At 35.5% G+C, this 27,814-nt stretch overlaps 1 protein-coding gene across 2 annotated transcripts in view; it reads right to left on the bottom strand.

Annotated features, from left to right (window-relative positions):
* The window catches only part of INPP4B (inositol polyphosphate-4-phosphatase type II B), a 367,279-nt gene that overhangs the window by 149,670 nt on the left and 189,795 nt on the right, over positions 1 to 27,814 (bottom strand). For both annotated transcript variants that reach the window (XM_077755934.1, XM_077755935.1), the window contains exons 9-11: positions 24,053 to 24,183; positions 23,575 to 23,679; positions 6,145 to 6,253 (exon numbers count right to left, since the gene is read on the bottom strand). In XM_077755934.1, coding sequence (XP_077612060.1) covers positions 6,145 to 6,253; positions 23,575 to 23,679; positions 24,053 to 24,183 — 345 coding nt within the window. The remainder of the gene's footprint in view (positions 1 to 6,144; positions 6,254 to 23,574; positions 23,680 to 24,052; positions 24,184 to 27,814) is intronic.

The raw sequence follows: 27,814 nt of genomic DNA, 5'->3' as shown, positions 1-27,814 counted from the left end.
CTCTCTCTCAAAAAATTTATTTTAAAAATATATATACATTATTGAAAGATCAACAATACTTCTACTGAAAAGACATATGACATGATCTCTTGGTGCTTACAAAATACTAAACAGATCACAGAGCTGTGATCTCAGACTAAACTGCTCTGCCAGGGAGTGACAAGACAAATTTATGGAAGAAATCTGGAGATCAAGCTAGAGACAGAGAAAGGCTTCAGTAGGAAAAAAAAAAAAAACAATAATAATTGGCTCCCTAAATCAAATCACAGATGCAGTCTTACTGCTTTCACTGAATATATTTGAATCACTCATTCTTTCATAAAAAAAAAAAAAGAATCTCAGCCTTAAACCCATGAAAGTGAAGGGTTTAAAACAAATATTTTCATAACTGCTGCCTAGTCTGCTCATATGTTACTGGAAAGAGTACAAAAAAGGACAGGTTGGAAAACTTGGACAGATTTGCTTAGACATCTCAGCTCTACACTACTAACTAAAAATGTTAACTTATGTTTTATCTCCACAAATTAAGTAGTGTAAGAAGAATATGAATCAAAGGTAGTGGTATGAGGTTTTACATCCAGTTCTCCCATTTCTGGTTAATTAAATGCCTGCTATACTGGAGACTACACAGAGCTTCCTTCTCTAATGCAGTATTTTTCCTTTTACCCAAGAAGTCTCCTATTTATAATAGAGAATGCGGAAATATCTACTTGTAGTTGTTCTTATAACAGGAAAGTCTTCCTCAGAGTCTGTGTCATATGATTATATAATCCTCGATCTCTTAAAGGTAAGACTGATTTGTTTTACTCCTCGCTTTAATGTTCTGCTTTCCTTCAGAAAATTTCCCCAAATCCTAATATAGACTCAGTTTGTTACAGGCTCAAGGAGAGCCTACAATATTCCTGCCAGTAAAATTTTAGTTCATTGTCTTTATGACTTTTCCAAGTGATTTTTTTCTCTCATCTGTTTCAAATTGTGGGGTAGTAAATTCTGATTATGGGCACCTGGGGAGAGGAGTGGCAAGACCAAGGCACCTCCTCTTAGAGGCAGGCATGGGACCTTGTCTTTGCAGGGAGTTAGTTCTGAGTTGGCTCCAAGTGAATGGACAGATCACAGGGAATTAATATTCTCAAACAAAAGGTGACACTGCCCCTTACTGGTACTTTTTCTTCTTTATAAAGGCTCTTGGTTTTCATGAGGTACTTTTTCATTTTAAAGAAAGGTTAATGCTTTCAGGTCATGATCCTACTCCAAAATTCCAGCTGAGTCTGAAATTCCTGCTGAAATCAGAAATGATCAAAGTGGCAAAATACGTATTGTTGTGGCAACTCCCCCCTTTCTTTTAAATAATAACAAAAGGAAAAAAACGATCATATTTTGAGGGAGAAATCTACAAGCTTTCAGTAGCTTCCAGGTAACTCACTGATTCCAGGGACGTGTAGATGTTTGATGTAACTATTAAAGACATGTCTTACACATCCTAATTTTTGTCTTTAAAAAATATACGTGCAATTAGGGTTTTGGCTCAGATAAATCTCATGTTTACAACACGAAAACCCTTATAATACACTCAATTTTAATTGTTTGCATGTTACTCAGGCCCAAGGTTTCTCAGATCAAAATTTGTATATCTTCACTCCCATCTTTGCTTCTGTTTTGCAACTGTTTAATGAGTCAAGATTCTTTAAACACAAAGTTCTAGTAAGCAAATTGTAATATTTTTCTTTTTTATTTTGACAAATACAACTTTGCATAGATTTTCTTTTCTCCTGGTACATATCAATTGAGGCTCTATGTATGTTTAAAGTTCAACTCATTTGTGTCACCATTCCTGTTTCTATTCTCCACACCCTTCCTCAGTCTTCTAGCACTTTTCACTTACATCTGTCTCAGTGGTGCTCAACTCTAGCTACATGTTCATCTTACCTGGGAAGCTTTTAAAACACACCAATACCTGGGCTCCAATCCCAGGACTTACACTTAAGTGGTCTGGGGTGCTATCTTGCCATAGATAAAACCTTTTAATGTAAACAAAAAATGTTTATTTATTTTTGAGACAGAGAGAGAGAGAGAGGAGAGAGAGAAAGAGAGAGAGAGAGAGAGAGAAAGCAGGGGGAGGGCAGAGAGAGAGGGAGACACAGAATCTGAAGCAGGCTCCAGGCTTTGAACTGTCAGCACAGAGCCTGATGTGGGGCTTGAACTCAAGAACTGCAAGATCATGACCTGAGCTGAAGTCAAATGCTTAACTGATTGAGCCACCAGACACCCCTAGATAATTTTTTAAAGCTCCAAAGGTAATTGTAATATGCAGCCAAGGTTGATAACCCCTGCATGTAATATTGATCCTACTGTATTATGATTATTTGTGAGACTTGATCTCCCACTGAAGTTGCAGCAGTTTAAACCAGAGGCTGTATCTGATTCATGTGTGAATTCCAATGCCTGCTGAATTTGAACCTGAATGCCAAGTACTCTGTGGGGTACTTTAGAAGGTCCAAATTTTAAGAAGACACCGTCTCTTCATTACGGAAATCAAAAACTGTTACAGAAATACCAGACAAGAACAAACCTAATACATCATTACTATGACCTAATAAAGCTATAAGCAGAGTAAAAATAAAATATTAGGATAGAGAGTCAAATCAACCTGGAAATTAGAAAGACATAATGGAAAAGGTAAAACCTTAGGATGGATGATGTGTGCAAGTTTGAATAGGTTCATGTATATGGTTTTGACAGAAAGAAACAGAAAATAGTACAGAGATAAAAACAGAAGAATTTCTTGTAAAAGGGAACAGAGTAAGGAAATAAGAGGTGGGAAAGTATGAAGTCCATTAAGGAAACAGTTTGTATAGCATTTAAGAAAAGCAGAAACTTGGTGGGGTGAGATCATGGGGCTTTGAATGGCCAATGGATGAGCATGAACTCCTTGAAGGATTCTGAGCAGAGGAGTAATATACTCAGATATTTGTGTTTTACAAAGTTTACTCTTCCTAATTAATCATCTTGTAGCTTTTAACATACACTTTTTCTGTGTGATCTGAATTGCATTATATGAATGTTATAAGCAAGGCTTTCTTATATTAAAATGCTTTTCATTGTGTGGTCAATGTACTCATTAAAAAATATATCATTGAGGAACAGACACATAAATTACATCTGTTCTCAGATGACAGTATTTCATCAGCATAGCTGAGGAGAAAACAGATGAAGGTGAAGTAGGAAAATGGCTGTGGTAGCTCCCCTAAACTCGCCTAAAAACCTGACCTAAAATATTTGGCTATTTTTTCAGGAGGTATCAAAAGAAAGGAAGTAAAGAAAATTCCTTCACTTCATTTGTTTTTCTGCACTTCCAAATGTAAATAAACGTACAAGTTACACATTTCATGTATTCATATTTACTTCTCTATTATTGCTTTTGACTGACAGATGCAGTATTTGTTGTTGAGAAAGCCTGCAGAAAAAAAATTTGCATAGTATGATATCACTTTAGGCATAAAGTCTTTGTTTAGATCACCCCTTTACTTGATGGCCAGGCTGATACCAAGCTCATCTGCTCATTTGCCTCAGCAAGCCATATTTGTCCTATATCACTTCCCTATGGAGTACTTTTGAGATCTATATCAAATTGTTTTTTTTTAATTAAAAAATCTTGTTCTTTTTTATCAATAAAGTCATCAGTAATACAATGGGATATATAACACATATGAAAAACCTAAAGCAAATCAATGTTTATAAGCACTGAATATACTTTTCTCTTTTATTTTAAATTTGATCCTTAGAAACGTATATGTGTGTGTGGGGTGCATGCAGGTGATTTTATATATATATAAACCTCCCAGTGAGATGTGAAGAATAGTGAAGGAACCAGATATTCATGCAGATATTTAACACTCAAAAAATATTATTCAGAGTCTAACACACAACCCAACATTTGTCTTTAATAGTAACAAACAGTAATATTTTATGAAATTGCATGGTTAGTCTCCATTTATCATCACATGTCAATTCTTTACATGCTCAACTAGATTTTATAGCCCTGTGGACAGTTTTCAGTCTTTCAGCTGTGTTATAAACTCAAAAATTTGACTGAGGAAAGCAAATAGATTAGGCGAATTCTCAAGATTAGAGTCTTCTGGTTCCAGGAAAGATGGAGTAAACACAATCTATTTTACTTCTCTAATTACAAAAATCACTCTGGACAAAATCTATAAGTCATTTATCAGACAAATCTAAGAGGTGGAGAAATGAAAGCAGATTGACTAGGTGCCTCAAGACTTAAGGAATGACATGACAGTGAGTTCCATAGTTTTTTTTTTTTTCCTTGTCTTCTACACATCCCAGCAATGTAGTAAAATGCCAAATAAAAATGGCGACCAAGAAAAGCCAAAGGATTAGTAAAGGGTGGCCAAACAGAACAAAAACCTCTTAATCATGTTTGTCTGATCTAGGGGTGATATTATAAAAATGGCAGTTTGTTCCCCTACTCAAAGAATGGTGCAGCAGGAGGTCAGTGAGAAACACCCCTCCCTGGTAAAGCCCATGGACAGAAATCTATATTCTACTTCCATTTCCATTTCAGTAAAGAGATGGCATCCTTGCCCTGTGAAGTCTGTCATAACTGACTTCTAGCCTCCATGAATTAAATAGGAGGTGAGCCTCCTCTCGGACACCCTGCGTGCAATTCTCATTTCTACTCCCTGCTGAAATAATAAAGCAACAGAACAGTTTTCTGAAGCAGAAGATTTTGGGGGAGGGTGCGACTATTAAGGAATCACCGAGGGAGTTTCTTGGTGGTAATGGAACAGTCCTTTATGATTATTTTGATAATAGTTACTTTAATCTACACTTGTGATACAATTTCAAAGAACTCTATCGCTACTCTCTCAACCATCCAACCAACAGCCAACCAACCAAACACAAAAATGAAACCTGGAGTAATAGGAATAAGGACTATCACTAAGTTAATAGTACTGTACCAAAGTCAATTTCCTTAAAACAAGAAAAATATATAAATATGTATTATTAGTTTAAAGATTAATATAATAGAATGTAACTTATTCAATCCTAACTTACCTGAATGTTTTTTTCCTGAACATCTAGACACTGAATGAAAATGAGTTATGTGATACATGCGATAAAACTTAAAATATGGTTTTGCCACTCAGATAGATTTTCTAATAGTATTACTATTCCAACTATGACTAAGAGTAACTATTTTCCCGTAACTTTCCAACTTTGGGATCTTAATCTAAGAAGAGTAATGACTTGAAACGGAAAGGAAAGTTACCATTCATACCCGAACGATACTCTTTATGGTGTTTGTGAGTCATAGCCAGAGGGTATTATAAGATAAACTCAGTACCTGAGGGTGAGTACATGGGGGATAAACTACTGATGCAATATTTTAAAGTAGATGAAGAAAAAAATCGAGAAAGTATATTAAAATTATAAATAACAGTGATAATACTTTTTGTGTCATGCCTTTCCCCTAAGGAATATAAAATTCCTCTTTTAATCTCATCACTTTACAGATAGAGTTCTGTGTTGATGTCTCTTTTCAAATGGCACAATTAAATGATAGGCAGTTACGTGCCCAGCCTTAGGCCAAAATGTAAATCAACAGTAAGGTTAGACTCATAAATTAGGATTCATGCTCTCCATTAAGTGTCTTTGGGTTCACAGTTAAAGTGGACTGTTTTTAGCTTAATCTCCACCTGAATACCATTCCATTCAATGTATCATAATTGATACTAGAATATATCTAGTATATCTAGATACTAGAATTTATTTAATATATTCTATTCTATATATTATATATATATGTATATGTATTATATATACACGCACATATTAGATATCTAGAATGCATCTAATTTGGAAGCATGGTTTCCAGAAATTTTTTCTGCCAGCATAGTGCTACTATTCTATAAGCAATACACTCAAGCATTTCATTTATTCTAATTTAATTTCTGCTCGTTTTTTTTTTTTTTTGTCATTTTAACAACTTTAAGTTACTTAATGGGTTGCAGAATTGAAGAAAGAACTGCTCATTATGATGAACCAAGCGTCTTTATCCTAATCTTATAAACAAACTTCTCAAAAAGGAAGACAGTATCATTAATGCATCCTGTCATCACTTACTTTCTTCTTTCCATTTCAAATCTATGGAGTAGTTTCCGAAGACCACCATTCTTAAATCCCTGAAAATGGGCAGCTGGGGCTCCTACAGTGATGACATCGTAGAGAGCATCTGGAACAGGAATGGACAAGGAAATGAATACTTTGCACACATTTGTCTCCAGCATGCTGTCGGTATGGAAGCATACACACTGTGGGAAGTTTGAGAAATTATTCTGTTTAATTTTGCAGGAATAACTATGAACTCACATCTCAAGGGAGCAAGAGGAGCTAATCAATCTTTCTAAAAGCCACCTGTGCACCTAAACAAGTTATAATATTTCTTTGATTTATGACTACATCTTAATTATATGCTACTGTCTGGAACAGTATGTTCTCTCATTCTTCTATATACTTACTGAGATAACATGTTAATTGGTCTTTTGTGTATTTTACTTTATTGAGTTTTGCATCATTTAATTTGCAATCATATTGAAACTCAACAATAATGAACAATCTTTACAGAGAAAATTTACAGAGAAAAAAAACCCAAATTATTAATTCATCTTGGCTCAAGGGCAGAACAGTACTAGTGCATTAAAAAAAAAATCTATATAGAGAAGTTTCCTGCCTGTGTATGCTAAACCTTAGTTTTGAATGCATGCTTTTGCAATTTTCTTAGGTGACATAGAAAAAATACACAAAATGCCTCTAGATCTATTTTCTACAAAGATATTTTGTTTTTTTTTTAAATAAAAAATCCATACATTTAAAATGAAACACAGTCTCTTCATCTTGAAACATCAAGTTTGATGCTTATTAAGTTTAGGGCTTCAAAACATGCCATCAATTTTACATTCTAATGAAAAGTATCCCCATAAGAAAGAAGACAGAGTGAGCATCTCTTGTTAAGCTACATTTTATTTGAGAAACCTAATTTCATAGCCTATCCTTTTCAAATTGATTTTTTGTATTGCCACATTGGTTGTTTTTCAGTTCTCATTTACAGGAAAAACAAATTATTTCATTAGCTTCACATAAACACTGTAGCTTCTTCATACTAGTTCAATCCAAATGCACCTGAAAATTTTTTCTTAATAAAAAACGTCTTCAAGTGAAAGACTTCAGCAGCATTCAGAGAAGTCAAGGTCACATAAGAGAAGAAAACAAAACAGAAAACAAACAAAAAACCCCACAGAACACAATCCAAATCAACCCATCAATAAGGTACATACTGAACCATCATTCAATAGATCGCTGGAGTGGTAATCTCTTGCCCTTTTAAAAAGTCACTAATAAACTAAAAGTTAGCTTTTCTTAATATAGCGAAATGTAAGACTTGTGTGAAATTTAAAGATTTCTTAGTCCATGAGATTTTAACCTAGGTCTAAGAAAAGGGTTTCAGGGAATCCATGAATATATTCAAGTTGTAGAAGTGTATTCTACTTTATGGAAAAGGACCACAGCTTTCTCAAATGGTAATGACATTACCCCAAAGTTACCAACACTAATTTCCAGTCCATCTTCATTTATCTGATGAGAAGCCGAGCAACTTGATAAATTACCTGGTTCATCTAAAGTCCCAAAGACCTTGTTATACCCAGGGTCTTTTGGCTTCTAACCCAGGGATGGAGAGCCAGGGGTTTAAGTTGTGACCAGAACCCGAGTCCCTCAATCTGGATCCTAGTCAGTTATGAGTTGTCTAACATTAGGAAAATTACTTAACCTCTGTATGTATTAGTTTCCTTAGCCAGAAAAAGTAATTAGAAGTGGTAAGCATTAACTATTATCTATGATTCTTTTTCTTCTTTTTTAAAAGCTTATTTATTTATTTTGAAAGAATGAGAGAGAGAGACAGGCAGAGAGACAGAAAATGAGGAGAAGACAGAGAATCCCAAGAAGGCTCTGTACTTCCAGTGCAGAGCCCCATATGGGGCTTGAACCCACAAGCTGAAATTAAGAGTCAGATGCTTAAACAACTGAGCCACCTAGGCACCCCTATGATTATTTTTCCTATAAGAAGTTATCCTACCAAAGAAGCAAAGAAAGATGGCACTTCAACTATTGCTTATTTACCATGATAATACACTTTTCAGTCTGAAAAGAAAAGTGATATGGAAGCTCAGTCTTCAGTTCCTGTGTTAATTTAAACTAATTGCAAAAAGAAAAATCATCATGATGCTACGATCAGAAATACATTTCTGCTAAAAGTTGGGTGCCCAACAATACCAACAATATACAAAAGTGACTAAGTCACTTTAAGCCCAAATTCCATTAATCCTAAGCTAAATGCATTTCTAACTCAATATTTTTTTATATTGTCCGTAGCCTTTTGCTGGATTCAAAATCCCCCTCTCCAACATCATCTAGCAAGAGGGAAAGAATGAGGGAAGGAGAAATCTGAGTAGAAAGAGAGACCAGTCCTAATTAATGGAGGTTAAAATAACTTTCTTTTGTAAAATTTGCAAAAACACCTGACCAGAAACCAGTTGCTGGGACCCCTTGCTGGGTCTTGTAAGATGCCCACATACAGGAAGAACCATAAACTTAAGCTGAACTAGCTTCACGGGGAGTCTGTCTCATCAATTCACCTATATTTCCAGGATATTTCTTAAGCTGCTTTCTTTCTTTCTTTTTTTTTTTTTTAATGTTTTATTTATTTCTGAGAGAGAGACAGCGTGAGCAGGGGAGGGTCAAAGTGAGAGGAAGATACAGAATCTGAAACAGGCTCCAGGCTCTGAGCTGTCAGCACAGAGCCCGACATGGGGCTCAAATCCACGAACCATGAGATCATGACCTGAGCTAAAGTCGGACGCTTAACCGACTGAGCCACCTAGGTGCCCTCTGAAGCTACTTTCTAGGAGCAAAATCTTTCTTTTTGTTCCTTTGCTTTGCTCTGGGAAATTCTAGATATCTATGAAGGAACCATGAAACTTGGAAGTGGCAGGTAAAGGAAGAGAAGCAAGTTGCTCAAAAACTCTCCATGCCTCAGAGTAAAGAGCTGATTATTTTTAAATGTAAATGAAGGCATGTGTAATTCTTGAATACAACTGTAATAAAGAACTTTCAAAGTTTTTTTTTAATGTTTTATTTATTTCTGAGAGACAGAGACAACGTGAGCAGGGGAGGGTCAGAGAGAGAGACACACAGAATCTGAAACAGGCTCCAGGCTCTGAGCTAGCTGTCAGCACAGAGCCCGACGTGGGTCTTGAACCACAAGCCGTGAGATCATGACCTGAGCCAAAGCTGGACACCCAACCAACTGAGCCACCCAGGCACCCCAAGAACTTCCAAAGTTATAAACAAATTCTTTGATATCCAAAGTTATGACTTTTACTTGTTTCCATTCTATTTTCTACTTATAAGCTCATCTTTTTCAGAGTTTTAACACTATATTTTTACCAAACCCTACAAAATCTCTATTTCTGGCAAGTTCTGACCTTTTCCACATTAAACAATCCAATTCCTAATTGTCTTATGAACATTTCTGAATTGCAATCAGTTATTAAGCTTCACTTTTTCTAACTCTTTCAACCTACTCTTTCTTCCCAGTATCCTATGACCATTACAGATACCACATTGTTTTAAACCCTCCAGAGTAAAACTCTCAAAATATCAAGATATTTTCTTTCTTTTTTTTTTTTTAATGTTTTATTCATTTCTAGGAGAGAGAGAGAGAGACAGCGTGAGCAGGGGAGGGTCAGAGAGAGAGGGAGTCACAGACTGAAACAGGCTCCAGGCTCTGAGCTGGCAGTCAGCACAGAGCCCGACGCGGGGCCCGAACCCGCGAACCGCAAGATCACGACCTAAGCGAAAGACGGACGCTTAACCGACTAAGCCACCCAGGCGCCCCATATCAAGATCATTTTCAATTTCTCCCTTTCCCTCCACATTTTACCTGATTAGTTTTTTTCTAATGTTTATTTATTTTTGAGAGAGAGACAGACAGACCATAAGCAGGGGAGGGGCAGAGAGAGAGGGAGAAACAGAATCTGAAACAGGCTCCAGGCTCTGAGCTAGCTGTCAGCACAAAGCCTGACGTGGGGCTTGATCTCACAATCTGCAAGATCATGACCTGAGCTGAAGCTGGATCCCTGACTGACTGAGCCACCCAGGTGCCTCTTACCTGGTTAGTTCTAACAACTCTTCTACCAAATTTTATTCTCTCTTATCAATGTTAATTATCTTAATTCTTATTTTCATTTCCTGCCAGAATTGCTACTGCCTCTTCAGTCTTAGCTTCCCTCTATCCACAGTGCAGTAGATCACTTTCCCAAATGAGTGGCCATTCAGTCACTTGGCCCAAAAGCAAAGGCTCTGATACTTACACCCTCCTCATATATTTCAAATATTAACAGAAGAACATTCAAATGCCTCAGTATCATCCATGTTGTAGGTTTTCAATAAATGCCAATAAATAAATATTTGGGAGCTCAATTCATTTTGTCTTATTTTTTAATAGATCATACAAGGTATTGTTATTCTTTTAAAAATTAATCTTTATTTTTGAGAGAGAAAATGTGAATGAGGGAGGAACAGAGTGTGAAGGAGACAGAGAATCCAAAGTAGGCTCTGCACTGTCAGTGCAAAGCCCAATGTGGGGCTCCTACTCACAAACCATGAGGTCATTACCTGAGCTGAAGTAGGATGTTCTACTGACTGGGCCACCCAGGCACCCCATGGTATTATTTTTGTAATTGGAGAAGTTTTTAAAAAGTTTATAAACACTCTCCAGAAAAACATTGGAATCTGAAATATAAATATATTCATGGGATGAGGCTGAATATATCCAACCATAGACTGCATTTTATAAAAGAATAAGTGAAATTGTGATTTTTCACATGCAAAAGAATGAAATTAGATCCTTATAGTATCTGCAAAAATCAACTCAAATTAAAGACGTAGACATAAGACTTAAAACTATACAATGCCTGGAAACAAACATAGAGGAAAAGTTTTATGATATTGGTCTTTATAATTATTTCATAGATATGACACTAAAATCATAAACAAGAGAAACAAAAACAAGCAAAACTACATCAAACTAAAAAGCTTCTGCACAGGTGAGGAAATAACAGACTGAAAAGGAGAAAATATCTGCAAACCATGTATTTGATGAGAAGTTAATCTCCAAAATATATAGTGAACTCCTATAACTCAGTAGTAAAAAAAATTAATAACCTGATTTTAAAATGTACAAAAGGTGGGGCGCCTGTGTGGCTCAGTCGGTTAAGCGTCCAACTTTGGCTCAGGTCATGATCTCACAGTTCGTGGGTTCAAGCCCCGCATTGGGCTCTGTGCTGACAGCTAGCTCAGAGCCTGGAACCTGTTTCAGATTCTGTGTCTCCCTCTTTCTCTGACCCTCCCCTGCTCATGCTGTCTGTCTCTCTCACAAATAAATAAAAAACATTAAAAAAATAAAAACAAAAAAATAAGTTGGACTAAAGGCTTAAATAGACATTTTGGTAAAGAAAACTACAAATGGTCAACAGTCAACAGTTGTATGAACAAATGTTAAATGTTATGAATTTCCAGGGAAAATGCAAATCAAATCTACGATGAGATATCATCTCACACTGTAAAAAGGGCTACTATCAAAAGAAGAAGGAGAAGGAGGAGGAGGGAGAGGAGAAGAAAAGGAAGAGGAGGGGAAAGAAGAAAGAAAAACAAGACAGTGAGTGTTAACAATGTTGTGAACAAATTTGAATCCTTGCACAGAATGCAAAACCAAACTTTGGTTCAGCTGCTATGGGAAATAGTATAGAGGTTCCTCAAAAAGTTAAAAATAGAACTACCATAGTTCAGCAATCCCAGTTCTGGGTATTTACACAAGACCCAAAATAAGGATCTCAAAGACCTATTAGCACCTCTATGTTTATTTAAGCACTATTCATAATAGCCAAGATGTGGAAGCAACCTAAATATCCATCAGTGGGTGACTGGGTAAAGGAAATGTGCCATATATGTACAATGGAATACTATTTGGCTTTTAAAAAGAAGGAACTTCTGCAATATGTGACAACATGCATAAACCTTGAGGGTACTGTGTTAAGTGAAATAAGGCACAGAAAGACAAACAACACATGATTCTACTTGTATGAAGTGTCTAAAATTAAGTGAGTATCAAATTAATAGAAACCAAAAGTGGAATAGTGGTTGCCAGTGGCTGGTAGAGAAAGGAAAAGGAAAGTTACTAATCAAATGGCAAAAAGTTTTAGTCAAGGAAGTTAAATAGCTCTAGATAGGTGATATACAACACTGTACCCACAGTCAGCAAGAAGGTATTGGACACTTAACATTTTGTGAAGAAGTTAGGTCTTATGTTAGATATTCTTGCTACGATAAAAGAAAAAAGTTTATGACTAAATTCTTCTCAATGGTTCTATAAAATTTGAATTAAATTTTAACATGCTGTCTAAAACAGAAATTAAAAAATCCTTTAAAAATGTCTTACCACACACCCAAAGTTTCACCATATTAAAAAACAAAAAGCAAAAATAAACTTCTGTTAGGAGAATAATAAGTTAATTAGCTTGACTGTAGTAATCATTCACTATGTATATATATAACAAAATACCATGTTATACACCATGTAATATATATATATGTATATATATATATACACACATATATAACATATTTATTGTTGTTTAAACACTTTTGAAAATTTTTATTTTTGAGATAATTTTGGATTTCCTGAATCGTTGCAAAATTAGAGACTTCTGTAAACCCTTCACACATGCTCTGTATGTTAATATCTTATGTAGTCATAGATTTATTATTAAAACTAAGAAATTAATCTTGTACTCTGATATTAAATTAAGTAGATAATATGTTAGGATTGGTTTTTCCACTAACACCCTCTTTCAGGAACCAGTCTAATATTCCACATTTTACTTAGCTATTATGTCGTCTCCTCCAATCTATGACAGTTCCTCGGTCTTTCATTTTTGACTTTAGCACTTTTGAAGAACACTGGTCACTTATTTTGTACCCTGTCCCTCAGTTTGGGTTTATCTTATGTTTTCTCATAATTAGATTGGAGTTCTGTACTATCGACTAGGATATGATTGAGCCAATATACCCTTCTCAGTGAATTATAACAGGGAGTATGTTGTTATGTATTACCTGATGTTAACTTTGTGATGACAGCCACTACTTACAGTTGATTCTTCACTGTAAAGTTACTAAATATAGACAGAGGGATATTTTAAGACAATGCAATATCTTGTTCCTGTTTAACTTGCACCCATTCATTTTAGCATCTAGTGATAAATCTTGTCTAAGGCAATTTTTACTTCTGTGTTTGAATGGTGATTTTCCACTTCCCTTATTCCTTCCACACTTATTAACTGGAATTCTTCTGGGAAGAATGGTTGATTCTTCTCCTTTAATCTTTTATATATTCAGTTTTTTATTAACATCAATATGGGCTCATGGGTATTTTGTTCCTTGGTTTATGATCTAATACGATCTTTATGTTCAAGTTGTTCTAGTTTTGTCTATTGGGAGCTCCTTCAGTTAGCTCTTGGGCTATTTATGTATGCACCCCCCCCACACACACACAATTTGTTGTCACCATTGTTGTGTTTTTTGAGCACTTCCTTACTTTCTTGCGCCATGAGATACTCTAGACTCTAATATTATATTTTCCCTGCCTCAGCTATAGAATCAACCAGCTTTCCAAAGAACCCTAGTCCTTTTAACTAGACAATGGTGTTTAGAAATCACTGTTTTCCATCCTTTCAGGGGCTAGAGGTACAAAATATACATATGTATACTAACTTGTTTACATACACACATCTGTATATCTATATTAACAACAAAAAACCCATGAGTCCATATTGTTACTCTGATTTCAGTTCAAAATCACAAGATTCCTTTTAGCCTTTCTTCCTTCTTTATTTCTAACTTCTTTTTCTGACATTGAGAAACTTGACACTCATTATCTTCATATTTACCTATTGGTTAATCGTAGTATACAAATAAAACAGTTTCAGAATTGTTGATTCATACTTCTACTAGAAGTGAAATTACTAAAGGAAATACAATGTTTATAATCCTTTTTAAAAATTTTTTATTTAAAAACATTTTTAATGTTTTATTTATTTCTGCGAGAGAGAGAGAGAGAGAGAGAGAGAGACAGTATGAGCAGGGGAGGGTCAGATAGAGAGGGAGATACAGAATCTGAAGCAGGCGCCAGGCTCTGAGCCGGCTGTCAGCACAGAGTCCAACGCGGGGCTCGAACCCACTAACTGCAAGATCATGACCTGAGCTCAAGTTGGCTGCTTAACAGACTGAGCCAACCAGGCACCCCTATAATCTTTTTTTTTTTAATTTAGCCTTATAATAGCCAATGTTTCCTTAGATCAGATTCTTTATTTCACATTCTTTTCATTAAATTATCATTTTTAAAATAATTTTATTTACCATTTGTTATCATTTTAAACAAGATACTAAAAGTAAGTTAACAAGAAAGCAGATTGGGAATATGAAATTCTAGGGGAAAAGTTACATAATAATTAGCACAACAATCAGGATTTGAAAAAGAAAAAAAAACAAAACAACAGAACAGGAGCCAATTTCCTAATATAGGCATATGTTCTCCAGGGTGAAGTTACCAGGAGGTAAAACACAGGAGACTCCCCCCAAATATTCTTCATTCTTGAACTTCAGAGACTATATTTCAAATAGTCCAGTAAAAAGTAAGGTTGTGTCTCAGCACAGCTAGCAGAACTGAACACTTTATCTATATTTTAGAAGACATTTCTCACGGCACCTGGGTGGCTCAGTCTGTTGGGCGGCTGACTTTGGCTCAAGTCATGATCTCATGGTTCGTGGGTTTGAGCCCTGCATTGGGCTCTGTGATGACAGCTGGCTCAGAGCCTGGAGCCTGTTTCAGATTCTGTGTTCCTCTCTCTCTCTCTCTGACCCTCCCCTCCTCATGCTGGCTCTCTCTCTCAGAAATAAATTAATTAATTAAAAAAAAAGAAGACATTTCTCCCATTTCCCTACCTTGCCAGCCAACCTTAATAATCCGTTAATATCAAGAGGCTTTCTCTGCAGGGACAATAAGTAGGGTTTATATCTGTATGCTAAAAGAACAAATAGGTCTCTCTTTGCTCTCTCTTGTCTCTTGCCTTTGTATTCTACCTACCTTGATTAAAACCATTACTCAAAAAGCTGGGATCTTTATGTGCATATTTTGTAGATGTTCAAAGAATTTAGGCTTACATAACCTTTGTACATTTGAGGACTTCAAGAAGTTGCTTTGAAGTGTTAATTTTTAAACACTGATAACTCTGATATTGTGACTTATAACATAAAAAAGACAGCCACAGGCTCAAAATAGTCAGTCAAGGGGCCCATATCGGCAAACCAAAGCTTAATACCTAATCTAACTGCAGTTTCAGCCCTCTAGGAATATAACCTTTAACTAGTCAACATAGAGTTTCTTGGTCAGCACTAAAAGGCTTATGACTAAAAGGCCCCTTCCATTCCCTTTAGGATGAGGTTGCCTAAAACAATGGATTACTTTGCCAATCATTTCCTTTTTTCCCAATTCCCTTATACCTTAAAAAAAAATCTTTCCGTTTTTGTAGCTCTACAGAACTCCTTTCTATTTGCAAGGTGGGATGCTGCTTAATTTACGAATCATTCAATAAAGTCAATTTGATCTTTTAAATCACTCAGTTGAATTTTTGTTCCTTAACAATAATAGGAAATAAATATTTGGTCTTAGTTCCCTCTTCTGGCACAGTGGTCCTAAAACCCTTGGAATTTACTAAGCATTGACAGCCTTTCTTATGCTTAATAAAGTGACTATTGGACCTCACCTAAGGATAGGGACTGGTTGCCAATGAATCCAACCAAGTCATTATGTAAGGCCACAAGTCTAAATGTCTAAACCAAACTGACTCCATGACAGGCTTTAAGTTTCCCCTCTGAACTAGAAGGTCTGAGTTTCAGCTTTCCTGAAACTATCAGGCGGTTACACATTGCCCAAGGCAGGAGAAACCACCCTTGCAACACCCAATCAGGAAAGGCCAGCGACCACCCTCCACATTGTTAAGGGAGAGGCCTGGAGATAGAAACTATAGATAGGACACTGTTACCTAATGTTAAAGTTAACCTGTTAGTCGCCGAACAAGACCCTAGGCTCGCTCTGTGATTGGTTGAATTTAAAGGTACTCTAAATGTTGTAATTGGATCCTGCCAAAAGTAACGAATACTCTAGACAATGTGTATGGTCAAACCCGCTGTCAATGATGTTGAATTATTATGATTGGATCACTGTTCCCGTGTCACAACTTCTGTAACTCCCCCGTCTCAAACCCCATAAAAACCCTACTCTGCCCTTGTTCGAGGCTCTCAGCACAGATCCATACGCTGGTGAAGTCTGGGAGTCTGAGCTTAAGCCCATAATAAAGCCCTTTGCTTTTGCGTACGTGACTCGGACTCCTTGGTGGTCTTGGGATTTTGGGGAGATCGCGATCTGGGCATAACAATTAGGGGGTCTGAATTTTCTATCTGTCCTCTCCACCTTGCCTCCTGGGAGAGGAGAAGAGCTGGAGATTGACTTCAGTCCTCAGTGGCCAATTATTTAATCAATTATGCCTATGTAATGAAGTCTAAAAAACCCCAAACACACTCAAAGAACTAGGTTTGGAGAGTTTCCATGTTGGTGAACATGTGGAGATGTTGGGAGAGAGGTGTTCTGAAAGCATGGAAGTTCTGGACACTTTCCCCATGTCTTGCCTCGTGCATCTCTTCTATCTGGCTGTTAATATCCTTTTATAATAAACCAGTGATCTAGTAAATAAAATGTTTTCCTAATTCTGTGAATAGCTCTAGCAAATTAATTAAATGCAAGGAGAGGGGAACCTTTGATTTAGAGCCAGAGAGTCCAAAGTACAGGTAACAAGCTGGACTTTTGACTGGCATCTGAAGTGAAAGGCTGTCTTGTGGACAGAGCCCTTAACCTCTGGAATCTATCTCCAAGTAAATAATGTTACAATTGAGTTAAAATTTAGGACATTCAGTCGGCATCTGTGGGGAGTTGGAGAATAGGTGGTGTGGGGAAACCTCCATCCCCACATTGGAATGGTCCCACGTTCATGAATGACCAAAGAGTGACTCTGAAGTAAACAATTAGAAAGTAGCTGCTGAATGTTATTCTCAGAGTTTACATGAACTTAATTAAGCAAAAGAAAACAGCTGTGCTCCTCAGCTACAGATATGTTTAGTTTGTCACATAATCTAAAATAAGGAGATGCTGTATACAGCTATATAATCCTTAACTTTGAAATTGTTTCTGTCATACTTTACACTAATCACTATCATTTTTAAATACCACACTCTTACTGGAAGTCACAAAATCACAACTATTGGGAGTTAGTGCTTTGCAAATATTACTTGATAATTATCATTTACCAATATCACAGTATTGGAATTGCTAGATTTATCTCCTTGGCCCTGCATCCTTGAATGCCACTTGCAATTATGACAAAAATGGCAGATAGGTCTTGGTACGCTTCGGAACACATTTCCTGGTGTCTTAGTTTAGTTAATGAAGAATGGTACACACTTTTTTTTTTTTTTTTTAATAGTTTATTGTCAAATTAGTTTTAACATAACACTCAGTGCTCATCCCCACAAGTGCCCTCCTCCATGCCCATCCCCCCTCTCCCCCCACATCCATCAGTCCTCAGTTTTTGTCAGCATTCAAGAGTCTCTCATGGTTTGCCTCTCTCCCTTTCCCCCACCATTTCCGCCCTTCTTCTCCCCCTTGTTCCTCCGTCAAGTTCCTCCTAATCCTCCTATACGTGCAAACATATGATATTTGTCCTTCTCTGCCTGACTTATTTCGCTCAGCATAACCCCCTCAAGGTCCATCCATGTTGCTACACATGGCCAGATTTCACTGTTTCTCATTGCCATGTAGAAGAATGGTACACACTTAAAGTACTATCTTCAGTCTTGAGTGTGACAGTCGTACTTTTTAAAATTCAGTTATAATTAACTTAAATGTACTGTTTGCAGATACACAGAAAAACAAAACAAATAGTCAACAGAAATAAAACTCTTAGATAACAGTCTGATCATTCTTATTTGCCTCCTTTGAACAATTTCCCATTTTATCCTGCCGTTTAAATTATCTATCTTTATTACATGAATAGTCCTTAACTATATATAATAAAAGATTTCATATTTTTGATATTAAGAGGTAACTGCAAAAGTCCAGGTGGATATTTATTTTACAGAAAATTTGAACAATAAAATCAGAGGTCCTTTTTTCTTTCTTAAAAAAATATCATCTGTGTATCTTCTTCCTCTGATAGTTCATATCTCAGAACTTGTCCCTCACTTTGTGAAAATAGCATCATACACAGTGTAACAGGGAAGTGGAATTCAAGTTGCTAAACCTCATCAGCTAAAGATACTAGGTTGGTTTGAAATTTAATAATAGGCCTGCCTCATAGCCTTTAAAAGCCATTTAATAATAGATATGAGATAATAAGTCTATTTTTCCCCAGAAGAGCTTCTTAAAGTTCCTATAACTATAAAAATAGTGCCAATGAAAAAATATATATATGCTGATCTCATTTCAAGGAACAATTCCTGACTTCAACATGGCCCACAAAATGATTTTCATGTGAATCACAAGAGAACAAAGAATTTTAAGGGAAATCTACTTCAAAATAGTTGAAACAATTTGGTAGTATCATGAAACATATCTGAGGGTAATTATACTTCAGTAATGAGGTGATGTACCCAAACTGGAGATAACAGAAATCATGGAGCTCTAAACAGTCCCTCATTTGTTCCTTCCCTCAACGTGGACATTAGAAAACTATGAGGCAGAGAGGTTAGTTGACTCATCTTAGTTACACAGTAAATTCTGGCTTATTTTGCACCTGATTCCAACTATAGCTTTATGATATACTATAGTAGATATTTTTCTTTCTTTTCTTTCTTTTCTCTGTCTTTCTATCTTTCTTTCCCTGTCTCTGTCTCTCTTTGCTGTATGCTATAATATGCTATTATATATCTATAACATAAAATAAAATAACTTAAACATAGAATTAATATCACAGGAATCCAGGGCACCTGTGTGGCTCAGTCAGTTTAGCATCTGACTTTTGGTTTCGGCTCAGGTCATTATCTCATGGTTCATGAGTTTGAACCCTACATCCAGCTAGCTTTCTGCCATCAGCATGGAGCCTGCTTCAGATCCTCTGTCTCCCTCTCTCTACCCTTCCTCTGCTTACAGTCTCTCTCCCTCTCAAAAATAAAATAAACTTTTAAAAAAGTGTCATAAGAATCCATATTTTACAATATTCATAACTGGTTTTCTATGAGAGTAAAATTTATCATGGTAGAAAATTTTGTTCTTAATTTCAAGGTTTTGTCCTTGTTATTGTCACTGACATCTAAGGTCTCTATTGGGATTGTATTTGTTGCCTTTAGGTAATGAATAAGGGTGAAAAGTTAACCTAATGGGTCTGGGTGCACCTGAAGTTAAATGGAGGTTATTTCATTTGTCAGTATGAGACATGACGACATTAGTTCTGCTCAGTTACTTGTTTCTAGAGCTAGATATTAGCCTTGTGCTTGGTGAATCTGCCTGCTATTGTTTGCAAAGCTGCCTATCCAAATATAGCAGGCGTATTAATCAAATGTGGATTGAGGTAATTTACTAATGGTAAGAATGAAAATAAATGTAGACTACATTCAAATAACTCACAGTGAAATACCAAAGCTTGGCCAATGTTACTTGCATCATTACCTTGCAAAATGTTGTCTGTAATTCAGCTTAACATTCAAATCAGTAGCCATGGATCTTAAATAAATTTACTTGCAATTCATTTAATCTGCTGAATATATGTTATATAAGCAAGTAAAAAATTTGATTGACTGCCATCTGCAGCTTTAACCATTTTATTTTGCAAATAAGAAAACTAATGCTCAGAAGGGTTATTTAACTTAATCAACATCAAAGACTTAAATGGCAGGGTCCCAAAAATTCAGTCAAATGTTCAATTTCTATTATATAGCTGGTGATACAGCCTATAAAGCACTTACTTTACCTGAATTCCAATCTCAAATAATCAATTTTAAACTTATAAAAACATAAGTATTTAAAAAAACATGTAAGTTCAATATTACATATATTATACGTATACCATATATATGATAAAATTATTTATATATGTATATATAACATAATACAATACAGTATATAAAAAATTTACATGAGTTGCCTTGGGAAAAAAGTCCGTATGCAGTAGAACTCAATACCTTTGCCTTAATTCTTGTCCATGAGGACATCTAGCCTTTTTCCACATTTTCTCCTTTAGGTCTTCAAAAAGAAGAACCAGTCTTTTCTGAAAACTGCTACAGCAAAAGTTGTCTAGTTCATGAGTCGCACCCAGGTTCCATAACATCGAAATCTTTTTTTCTCTGTACTACTTGATATTTATCATAACAAATAAGAAATTCCTTATATATGTGTGTGTGTGTGTGTGTGTGTGTGTGTGTGTGTATACACAGGATATATATATATATACAGGATATATATATATCCTGTTACTATGGGTTGATTTATACTCCCCAAAAAAGAAATCTTAGACTATGACCTTATTTGGAAATATGGTCTTCACAGATGTAATCAAGTTCTAATCAGGCCATTAGAACTGATCCTAATTCAGCGTGAGTGGTGTCCTTATGGGGGAGGTTTGGACACAGACACAGACACAGAGGAGATGATGTAAAGATGTGCAAGAGAACACTGTGAACACAGAGGATTGGTATGATGCATCGATAAACCAAAGAAAATCAAAGACTGCACCAAGCCATCAGAAGCCAGGAGGAGGTGAGGAAGAATACCCCTGTAGGTTTCAGAGGGAGCTAGCTTAGCCAATACTTTAATTTCAGACTTCTGGCCTCCAGACTGTGAGACAATAAGTTTTTTGTTTTTTTAAGCCATCCAGTTTGTGGTACTCCTAGCAGATCTAGGCAACTGATACATATCATAAACCAAACTAATTAGGAAAAATTATGTTTCCCTTTCAAAATTTACTTCAGTTGCCAGTCTCTTCCTTGCAAATGGCAGAAACAGAAACTGAATACATTGCCTTCTAGCTCACTCTGGTCCATTTTTCAGATAGCATCTTGGAAAGAACAGCATGGATGGTTCTATTTTTGTTTTGTTTTCAAGAAATAAGTATAATAAAAGGTGACTTACAAGAGTATTTTTTCTTTGTTTGGTGGAAGTTTGTTAGGATCATTGCCAAATATTTGAATGCATATTTAAATATAGATCCATATCAGTTGGGCCCCAACAAGCCATGTGGTTTGATGATACAGCTATCTGTTCATGGGTGTACTGAAGTTGTCCTTCTCTCCTTTCTTCCTTCTATTAGTCATTAAGTGCTTACATATGATAATTTTCCCAAAATGCCTCTCTAACTCATCTTTTCTCTAAATCTGGTTACTTCTTAGTTCAAGATTTCATTGTCTCTTAATGGGCTCTTTACTGATCACTTTTCTCCTTTTAACAGTCCTGATAGAACTGAAAGATCTATTTTGTTCCAGTGAGGACAAATGCTACCTATTTCATAATGGCCATCATTGTTCATTCTAGGTGTTTTATATACTCTAACTCACTTAAATAAGAAGAGCACAATTTGCTTAGGAAGTAAATAATGGACTTAACATCATGCATCAAAAATGGGAGAGCTGAAATTCTGCTTTACTCCAAATCATATAAACTTTTTACTATATTATTAGAAGAGCACCTGGATGGCTCAGTTGGTTGAGCGCCTGACTTCGGCTCAGGTCCTGATCTCACTATTGTGGGTTCGAGCCCTGCATCAGGCTCTGTCCTGACAGCTCAGAGCCTGGAGCCTCCTTCAGATTCTGTGTCTCCCACTCTCTGCCCTTTTCCTTCTCATGCTCTGTCTCTCAAAAAATAAGATAAAATGTTAAAAAAAAAAAACCCTCTTTATTATATCATTAGAGTGATTTCATATTGGTCATTAGAAAAAAATTATATTGGTTTTCATATAGCTTTTAAGTATTTTGGCTTTTTTATTATTTATTGATACTGTGGTTTTATGATTTTTAAAACCATTGGATGTTATGTTCAAACTACTGCTAGATATTCAATAACCAAGGGAGAGTTTCTAAATGCTTTGGGCCAATCCATCTCATTTGTATTTCAGTTCCTTCACTGAGATAATTTTTGGTGAAAAGAAGCCACGTTAAAATTTCAGGTAGTTGACAAAGGTTACTAGAGGTACTAACATTACATATCATAATGATTATAACTACACTTAAACTTGCACATTAGCTGGTTGCATATCCACAATCAGTATGTACAACTGCAGAAAAAATGTTAATTTTTATGCTTGTAAAACTTCAGATGATTCTAAAGTAGAACAGAGATCTTGACTTTTCAAAACCTAGAACCTCTATATTGTGACAATAACTACAAAATAGGCTGTTAGCATGCATCTTTAGATATACTTGTGTATGTTTGCATGTTGATACACTTACTGTGAAGGATTCGAGGATCTAAAGTAACTTTTGGTTCCAGGAAGATGGGTACTGGTAGGATGACTACAGCATTTATCATGAAACAGGGAGACTTTTGAGAGGGAAGAGAGGTGAAGAGCTTCTTTAACAATAATGCTGGACAACTATCATAATATGGGACTTTGCTGTATGTGAATAGAGGCAGATAGCCACCCTACTTATGCACAAAATTTGATACAGCAATAAGTTAAAGAAAATGGGAGATGAGAAGAATATTTTAAAACATTTTTTACTAAGAAATAGCAAGGAATTATGTAGAATGGCAATGAATGAAATCCAATATTCATTGTAAACCTCATTCAAGTATGTTTATAAAAATCTGCACACTTTTCCTTGAAAAATGTTTCTCATAGCTGAATAGAGTAAAATACTCTACAACCTTCTTTCTGATAAATTCCCTGCTCATAGAGAAGGCGGTGATTCTGTTGATAGTCACCACTAAATCAGAAAAATAGCTTATGAGTCTATCTTTGGGCTTTGATTTTTCAAGATGGGAACAAAATGAACAAGTCTTGTTTCTAATTTTTATTTATTTTTCTAATTGAAACAGTAGCACAGTTATTAGCCATCACTGGTACTACTTAAAGGAAGCTAACACTTACGCTGTCACTTACGCTGTTTGCTCACCTATAATTCAATTCAGGTGCCACATTTTTAAAGTATTGTTCAAAAACATGGCAAAAAAAAAATGCTATACCCCCATTTGTAGTAATCAGGGTCATTACCAAGTTCAATTGTTTCACCTTCATCTTTATATAATTCTGAAATTTTAAATTCTGCCAATAGTCAAGCTTTTGAAAAAAACTACACACTAACATAATTTGCTCTATAAAAAAAGAGAGTATTATATATTACCTTTTAAGTGAGGGCTGTGTACGTGCATTCTTTGCAAATGTAGGTTTACTGGAACAAATTCTAATGTTTTCTCTCCTTTGCTGCTGCTTGATTTGAAAGAGGACCCTAAGTGGAAAAAAAAAAAATTGAACATCATTAATAAGTAAATAATAAGTGTGTGTATGCATGTATGTTGTAAATCATGCTTCACATGGAAAAAAGTTACAAGGATTTCAGAAAGGAAAACATATCCTGTGCAAGCTGCTTTTCTTCACAAAAATTCAATTTAAAAATTCTCAGTTATTCTTATAATAATACCATGAGATAAAGTAGTGCAATTTACTTCTTGCTGGTCTATCATGCCAAGATGGTAGAGTTAGAAATAAAAGCTATTTTATTTTTGCTCTTCTATATCCATAGCAACGTTTATTATTGTTTTCACCTAACATGTATGAAAGGGAATTCAGTTTGAATATGTAAAAAGATTTTGCTTTCATACCTGTTTCCTTGCTAAGTTCTGTCAGAATATCTTGGTACATATTCACCATTTGATCACAGTGAGTAAGGACATTTTTCCGTAGATTGTCCCAGTGTGGAGAAAGCTCACCAAGTTCCTTTAGCTCCTGGTTTCTGTTAAGAATGGAAAAGAGGGGAAAATAATAATTTTGATCTTACATCCACAGACAAGGAACACTATAAAGGTTGCCAAATTGAGAAGAAATTCATTAATCATCCATTTCAGGAAAGTTTTATGCACTTATTAGAAAAAAAATATTTTATTACATTAACCATAACAATATCTTTCCAGATATGTCTCCTGAGGCAACAGAAACAAAAGCAAAAATAAACTACTGGGATTACATCAAAATAAAAAATTCCCTATAGCCAAGGAAACAACCAACAAAACTAAAAGGCAATATACTGAAAAGATATTTGCAAATGACATTTCTAATAAAGGGTTGGTATCCTAAATATATAAAGAGTTTATACAACTCAACACCAAAACCCCAAATAATCCAATTAAAAAAATTGGCAAAAGACATGAATAGACATTTTTGCAAAGAAGACATACAGACAGGCAACAGACACATAAAAAGATGCTCAATATCACTCATCATCAGGGAAATGCAAATCAAAACCACATTGAGCTATCACCTCACACCTGTCAGAATGGCTAAAATCAAAAACTCAAGAAACAAGGTTGATGAGGATGTGGAGATAAAGGGACCCTCTTGAATTTTGGGAGGGAGGAATGCAAACTGGTGAAACCACTGTGGAAAATAGTATAGACATCTCTAAAAAGTAAAAAAATAGAACTACCCTATGATCCAGTAGTTGCACTACTGGGTGTGTATCCAAAGAATACAAAAATACTAATTTGAAAGGATATATGCACCCCTATGTTTATAGTAGCATTATTTACAATAACCAAATTATAGAAGCAGCCCAAATTTCCATCAATTGATAAATGGATAAAGAAGTAGTAGATGTTTACAATAGAATATTAGTCATAAAAAAGAATGGAATCTTGCCATTTCCAATGACATGGACAGATCTAGAGAGTAAAATGATAAGAGAAATAGACAGTCAGATAAAGACAAATACCATACAATTTCACTCATACGTGTAATTTAAGAAATAAAACACACATAAAGGGGAAAAAAAAGAGACAAACCAATAAACAGACTCTTAACTATGGAGAAAAAACAGATGGTTATTAGAGGAGGTTGGTGGGGGGATGGGTGAAATAGATAAAGGGGATTAAGAGCACACTTGTCTTGATAAGCACTGAGTAATATATGGAATTGTTGAACCATTATATTGTACATCCAAAATTAAATAACACTGTATGTTAACTATATTGGAATTAAAATAAAATAAATAGTTTTAACACCACGGAAGATGTGAATAATTTAGGTCACCCAAACCTTAAAGTTTTATATGTCAAAGAGGTAAAAAAATATGTTAAATAAATGTTTTCACTGATAAAACTTAACAAAGATGACAAAAACTTAACTATATATATATACATGTATATATGACATTCAGTTAAAAAACAAACACTAAAACCTCAATAGAAAAACAGCTAAATTCTAGGCTTCAGCCATTCAAAAGAAAATAATGTGGAAAAAGAAAATAATGTGGGAAGAGCTATCTGACTAGGTCTCAAGGAAACAGAAGACATTCAAGCAACCCAGTTTATATATAATATAGTTGTAAAATATTTTAAAAGCCCATAAATGGTATAATCAGGTGTGATTTATTGGCCTCAGTTTCTCTCAAGAGGACAATTTCAGTAAATGTGGTATGCACATTTTGTCTTTTCCTTATCAAAAGAAACAGCTAATCCTGCCATTTAGGTTTTAATTATTACCTTTTATCTAATTCTCTAGCCTTTAGCCAAGTTAATTCAAATCATCAGAATGCCTTTTTAAATTATAATGATAAATAGTCTAATATGCTGCTTGGTTAGATCTCTTACTCATTTCTGTAACCTTTTACCAACAACATTTTCATGAGGCTAATTTAACCAGCAATAATGAACCTTCTTTGCTATTTTGGCTGTGAAACATGCTAAATACCAAGCTAATAAATTCAGAAGATGTAGAATCTCTAACATCCTATTAAATGCAAGAATAATGGATGGTGTGTAGAAATTTGACTTGCTTTCAAATGTGTGAAGCTGCCTTTGTCTTGTTGCAATGGCGATGCAGTATAGTAGTGCTGCATCTTGTATCTGAGTCTTCACAACTCTGGCCAACATTAATCTCATTCTTAACTTTTCCATAGATTAGCTTTCATCACACAACATTCATGGGAGAGGAAGCGATCAATTAATAGACAATGAGAGTAAAGGAAGTTCATGACCAAAGTTGAGGGGGGAGACCGAAGAACTGGGTAGTCAAGTTCTCTGTGTGCACTCGAACGACTGGACAAATTCAAATTCAGGACAAAACAGTAACCAACACAAACAAATAATTTCAAAAGCTTGAGATATCTAAGTCTAGAAGAATCTGGACAATTAGGTCAGATGTGAGATCAAGAGCAAGTATGATATATCAACTTTATTTTCAATACATGGTTATAATGAAAATGCTAAGTATTCCCATTTAATACTAATAGATGCACGATGGTTTTATGATTCATGTTATCCCTGAATCCATTTCAGAAAGAATAATGAATAGAAAGTAAATGAAGGAGGGAAGGAAGGGTGGTAAGGAAGCTGCTGACTACATTGTAGGATACAGAATGGGATACATTTCCTTCCCTAAGAGAAGCCTGGCAAACCATGGTCAGAAAAATTTAGCATTCTTAGGGAGTGACTTGAGATAAGTTAAAGGAGTCCATAATCTGATGTTTAAAATTTATTACACTCTTCCAATATGTCAAAAATGATATACAGAGGGGCACCCGAGTGATTCAGTCAGTTAAGCGGTGGACTTCGGCTCAGGTCATGATCTCACGGTTCGTGGGTTCAAGCCCCACATCGGGCTCTGTGCTGACAGCTAGCTCAGAGCCTGGAGCCTGTTTCAGATTCTGTGACTCCTTCTCTCTCTGACCCTCCCCTGCTCATGCTGTCTCTCTCTCAGAAATAAATAAAAAACATTTAAAAAATGATATACAGAAATCTGTAGATGAAACCTGACATTCACTGCTTATTTCTTCTGAAAGATGGCACTGAACAGCTACACATTCTGAAAGGAAAAAACAAAAACAAATAAAGCTTCTATGCATTGAAAAAAACTCTCAAATACAGAGGAACTATAAAATAAAGGTATAATAAACCACAGCAAAGTAATAAAACCGTTAGAAAATAAAATGGGACGTAGTAAGAGAGTAGTTGTATGTTTAAGAAAAATGAAAGAAATTGATAATATCAATACATCAGATAAAGAGAGAAGGGTGTACTTAAACCAGGAAACTTTTCAACTGGGAAGGTGAGGGTTGTTTATACTACATTTTAATTTGCTACTCAGTGAACAGAACTTTGGAGGTAAAGAACCTTGCTTTGTCAGAGACTGAGATCAGTCAATCCCAGGTCAGCAAGAGGGAGGTAAGAGGTGAAGTTCTGTTGGAGAAACAGAAAGCAGATGTAAGGTGGGAGGTTACTGAGCTGGGCAGAACTTCACAAGAAAACATGGCTGGTTACTTGGTCATGTGAAACAGCTCTACATAAGTCATATGGAACCAAAGCACCTTGGAAAAGTTTGTTAGATGAAAGAAGCAACATTTATATGCCAACATTAATACCTTCTATAGT

This window comes from Crocuta crocuta, unplaced genomic scaffold (assembly GCF_008692635.1).
Source record: "Crocuta crocuta isolate KB4526 unplaced genomic scaffold, BGI_CrCroc_1.0 scaffold112, whole genome shotgun sequence".
NCBI lineage: Eukaryota > Metazoa > Chordata > Mammalia > Carnivora > Hyaenidae > Crocuta > Crocuta crocuta.
The sequence above is the reverse complement of the archived record's forward strand: the minus strand, read 5'-3'. Positions and strand labels throughout refer to the sequence as shown.